This window comes from Ichthyophthirius multifiliis, assembly GCF_000220395.1.
Source record: "Ichthyophthirius multifiliis unplaced genomic scaffold scaff_1120509250985, whole genome shotgun sequence".
Lineage (NCBI taxonomy): Eukaryota > Ciliophora > Oligohymenophorea > Hymenostomatida > Ichthyophthirius > Ichthyophthirius multifiliis.
The window spans coordinates 1,763-6,399 of NW_004086312.1; the positions used below are offsets into that span (position 1 = coordinate 1,763).

General features: G+C 14.2%; 1 protein-coding gene across 1 annotated transcript, besides 7 other annotated features; it reads left to right on the top strand. All coding sequences in view use genetic code 6, as the record gives it.

Moving 5' to 3' along the window:
* Window positions 1-1,312: 1,312 nt before the first annotated feature.
* Window positions 1,313-1,377: a microsatellite.
* Window positions 1,378-1,487: 110 nt separating this feature from the next.
* Window positions 1,488-1,521: a microsatellite.
* Window positions 1,522-1,676: 155 nt separating this feature from the next.
* Window positions 1,677-1,740: a microsatellite.
* Window positions 1,680-1,740: a microsatellite.
* A 114-nt stretch (window positions 1,741-1,854) lies between these two features.
* Window positions 1,855-1,897: a microsatellite.
* A 176-nt stretch (window positions 1,898-2,073) lies between these two features.
* Window positions 2,074-2,142: a microsatellite.
* A 251-nt stretch (window positions 2,143-2,393) lies between these two features.
* Window positions 2,394-3,585: a microsatellite.
* IMG5_124690 (hypothetical protein) lies at window positions 3,118-4,393 on the top strand (the record flags this gene model as incomplete). The annotated part of the gene is made up of 1 exon (XM_004032270.1): window positions 3,118-4,393. A coding segment is annotated over one exon (849 nt), but the record flags the coding sequence as incomplete, so codon positions are not given.
* Between the last annotated feature and the right edge of the window lie 244 nt (window positions 4,394-4,637).

Genomic DNA, 4,637 nt, shown 5'->3' on the forward strand with positions numbered 1-4,637 from the left:
AAAGCCATTGAGATATATATTCAAAATTAGAAAAAATATTGCAATAAAAAGAAAATAATTTTATAAATAATATTAATAAAAATATATGAATGTAAATAAAAAATATTAACTTTTATTAATATTGTATATTTTATAAAGTATTTCTTCTAATGATAAACATAGAATATATTTATTAAAAAGAAATAGAGAGCTTAAAATTACTCCCTTAATAATAATAAAAAAAAAATCAGTCTAGTTATCTTCTAAAAATAAAAAATTAATTTAAAAAGAAAAATAAGTTCGTCATTTAAAAAATTGTCATTAATCTTAATTAGATAATTCCATATAATTAAAACTAATATAAAAATTGAAAAAAATATAAAAAAAAATTTATATTATTTTATCCTATAAAAAACTATATTAATATTAATTATGATGATAATATAATAATTAATATATTTTATTCTTTTAATATACAATATATTTATGTATTATAATTTAATAAATTGAAAAAAAAAAAATTCATATAGAATTATTAAAATATTTCTAAAATTTTTAATATATATTTTTTTGTAGGAATATTTTATTTATTTTATTTTATCAAATTTATCTGTTTATATTGTTGGAAATAAAGAAATTTACTTTTTGGATGTGTTTATGGGACTATATTATTTGTTATAAAAATAAATAATTGGGGGTAAATTTTATTGTAAGAAAAAAAATACTATTAAAAATTTTATAAGAAAAAAAAATAAAAAATACACTATCATTAGATGTAAATATTTTTTTTAATCAGAAAATAATTAATTATATTTAATTTTTTTTTTTTAATTTCAGGCCTTTAATTTGATAAATATTTATATATATTTTTATACTTTTTTTTTTTTTTTTTTGAAGTATTTATAAAAATAGAAAAAATTAAAATTTTTTTTAAAAAATTAAATTATTAGAAAAGTAAAAAAAAAAAAAAAAATATATATAAATTCTATGATAATTATTATTCAATTCTATTTTATTTTTGAAAAAATTAAATTTTAATTAATAATATAATAATTATAAAAAATATCTTTCTATAAAATAAGTTATATTTTTATTTTAAAATAAAATATTTTATTTTTAAAATAAATTATAAACAAATAAATGATTTTTTTATTTTTATTTTATTTATATTTATTACTTTTGAAGATTTTATTTATAATAATTTCATGATTTTTATAAAAATTATAAACAATATTACTCTTAAAAAAAATATAAATTTATTTTTCTTTTAATTTTTGATTATATTTTGATTTCAAAACTTAAATATAGAAATAATAAAATAAATATCTTTGGGTAAAAATAATTATTTTATAATTAATTAAAAAAATATATCTTATCTAATTAAAAAATAATATATTTAAATAAATTTTGATTGAATATATTATTTAATTTATTTTTATTTTTATAATTTTTAAAATATCATTTGATATTTATTACATTTCATGTTTTAATTTGTCACTATATTTGACTTATATATTTTTCTTTATAATATTTTTTTTATAAATACATAATTCATTTTTATTTATGTGATTTAAATGATAAAATATAATTCTAAAAAATATTTTTTATATCTTTATTAAAATTGTATTTCTTTATTAATTTCTATATTAATTTTTGGTTTTCATTCATTATCATGATTATATTATATATATTATTTTATATTTTTATTTTTAATATTTTTTTTATTAAAATATTTTTCTATATTAATAATTCTTTTTTATTTTTTTATTTGATTTTTTTTATGTCAATTTTTCAATTTACTATAGGTTTTAATTAGTATTATTTTATTTTTATTGTTTTATATAATTATTTTTATTTTTATAACTAAAATAATATATAAAATAAAATTCTATAAAAATAATTATTAAATTTATAAAAAACTATTTTTATTATCAAAATAGTAACTTACTATAAAAATTAAAACTTTTAATTTTTAATTTATTTTTCTTTTTTTAACTATTTTTCAATGATTTTTTTTATTTACTTATATATTTTTATAATTTTTTTTTTATAAGTTTTATGATTAATTTTTTATTTAAAAGTATTTTTTTTTTAAATTTGTGATTGATTATTTTTTGAATTTAATTTGTGAGTATTTATATTTTGTCTTTAATTTGTGATTATAATTTGTTCTATATTATTTTTTCTATTTTATAGATTTAGTCTAAGAAAAAAAATTATTTTTATTTTTGAAACCAAAATTACTGAAAATTCCGCATAAAAAAAAAATCTTTTAAAATAATTTATAAATAAATATAAAACTCTACCTTTTTTAATAAAACTAAAAGAATAAATAAAAAAATGAAAAAAGTATCTTTATTGCTCTTAATAATATTAATATTAATATAATAATCACAAACAGAATCAGAATAATTATAAGACCAAAAACAATCATAAGACCAATAACAATAATAAGACCAATAACAATAATAAGACCAATAACAATAATAAGATCAATAACAATAATAAGACCAATAACAATAATAAGATCAATAACAATAATAAGACCAATAACAATAATAAGATCAATAACAATAATAAGATTAATAACAATAATAAGATCAATAACAATCATAAGATCAATAACAATAATAAGACCAATAACAATAATAAGATCAATAACAATAATAAGATCAATAACAATAATAAGACCAATAACAATAATAAGATCAATAACAATAATAAGATTAATAACAATAATAAGATCAATAACAATCATAAGATCAATAACAATAATAAGACCAATAACAATAATAAGATCAATAACAATAATAAGACCAATAACAATCATAAGACCAATAGCAATAATAAGATCAATAACAATCATAAGACCAATAACAATCATAAGATTAATAACAATCATAAGATCAATAACAATCATAAGATTAATAACAATCATAAGACTAATAACAATAATAAGATCAATAACAATCATAAGACCAATAGCAATAATAAGATCAATAACAATCATAAGACCAATAACAATCATAAGATTAATAACAATCATAAGATCAATAACAATCATAAGATTAATAACAATCATAAGATCAATAACAATCATAAGACCAATAACAATAATAAGACCAATAACAATAATAAGATCAATAACAATCATAAGACTAATAACAATAATAAGATCAATAACAATCATAAGACTAATAACAATAATAAGATCAATAACAATCATAAGATCAATAACAATCATAAGACCAATAACAATCATAAGACCAATAGCAATAATAAGATCAATAACAATCATAAGATTAATAACAATAATAAGATCAATAAAAATCATAAGACCAATAACAATCATAAGATTAATAACAATCATAAGATCAATAACAATCATAAGACCAATAACAATCATAAGATTAATAACAATCATAAGATCAATAACAATCATAAGATCAATAACAATCATAAGATTAATAACAATCATAAGATCAATAACAATCATAAGACCAATAACAATAATAAGATCAATAACAATCATAAGACTAATAACAATAATAAGATCAATAACAATCATAAGATCAATAACAATCATAAGATTTATAACAACCATAACCATAATCATAATAAAAAGAAGAAAATTAAAAATGCTTATGTTAAAAATAATTAAAATATCTGTCTGATCCATTAAATATAGAAGGAAAAGCATCTGTGGATTTAAAAGATACTTAATTTTTATTATAATTTTCTTATGAAACTTAAGATTAAGTAGCATCAGTAGCTCTTAAAAATAATAACGATGTTGTTAATAAAGTATTAGAAGAATTAAAAAAAGATGATACATTAACTGTTTCTACTAGTGGTTTTTCTATTCAAAATGCTTATAATGAAGTAGAAAATTAAGTTACTAAACAAGAGAGAGATAACATGTAGGATATAAAGTTAAAAATTAGATTTAAGTAAAATCTTCTGAATTAGAAAAGGCTGAAGAGGTGATTTAGACTGCTATTGAAAATGGATTTAATACTGTTGATTTTGTTAAATACTTTCCTGATGATGAATAAATATAAAAAGTTAAAAATGAATTAATTGGTGAAGCAGTTAAAAATGCTTAAAAAAAGGCAGATATAATTTTAAAAGATCTCTAATATAGTGTTGACAGTTTAAAAACTTCTTCTATTGATTATTAATAAATAAAAGGATAAAAAATGACTATGCATGTTACAGTAGAATTTAATATTAAATAAAATATTACTGAAAAAAAGATAATTGAAAAAAATTAAATATTTTTTATAAATGAAAAAAATCTTAGTTTATTTTTATAATAAAATATATTTTTTTTATTAAATTTGTGATTTTTTTCTATTTTTTTATTTAAATTGATTAATATGTTATTTTTATTAATTTTTTTTTATTTGGATATTAAAAAAATTAAATATTATATATAAGAAAGCAAAAATAAATATTTTTCGAAAAAAAAAAATATATAAATTAGATTTTAATTTAAAAGTAAATAATTTTTTGACTATAATCTAATAAAAATTGAAAATAAATATTAAAAATAATTAAACAATTTTTATTATTATTATCTTTTTTTATATAAAAGATATAATAATACAAATATATAAAAAAAAATTTATAAATATGTTTAATATTAAAAAAATAAA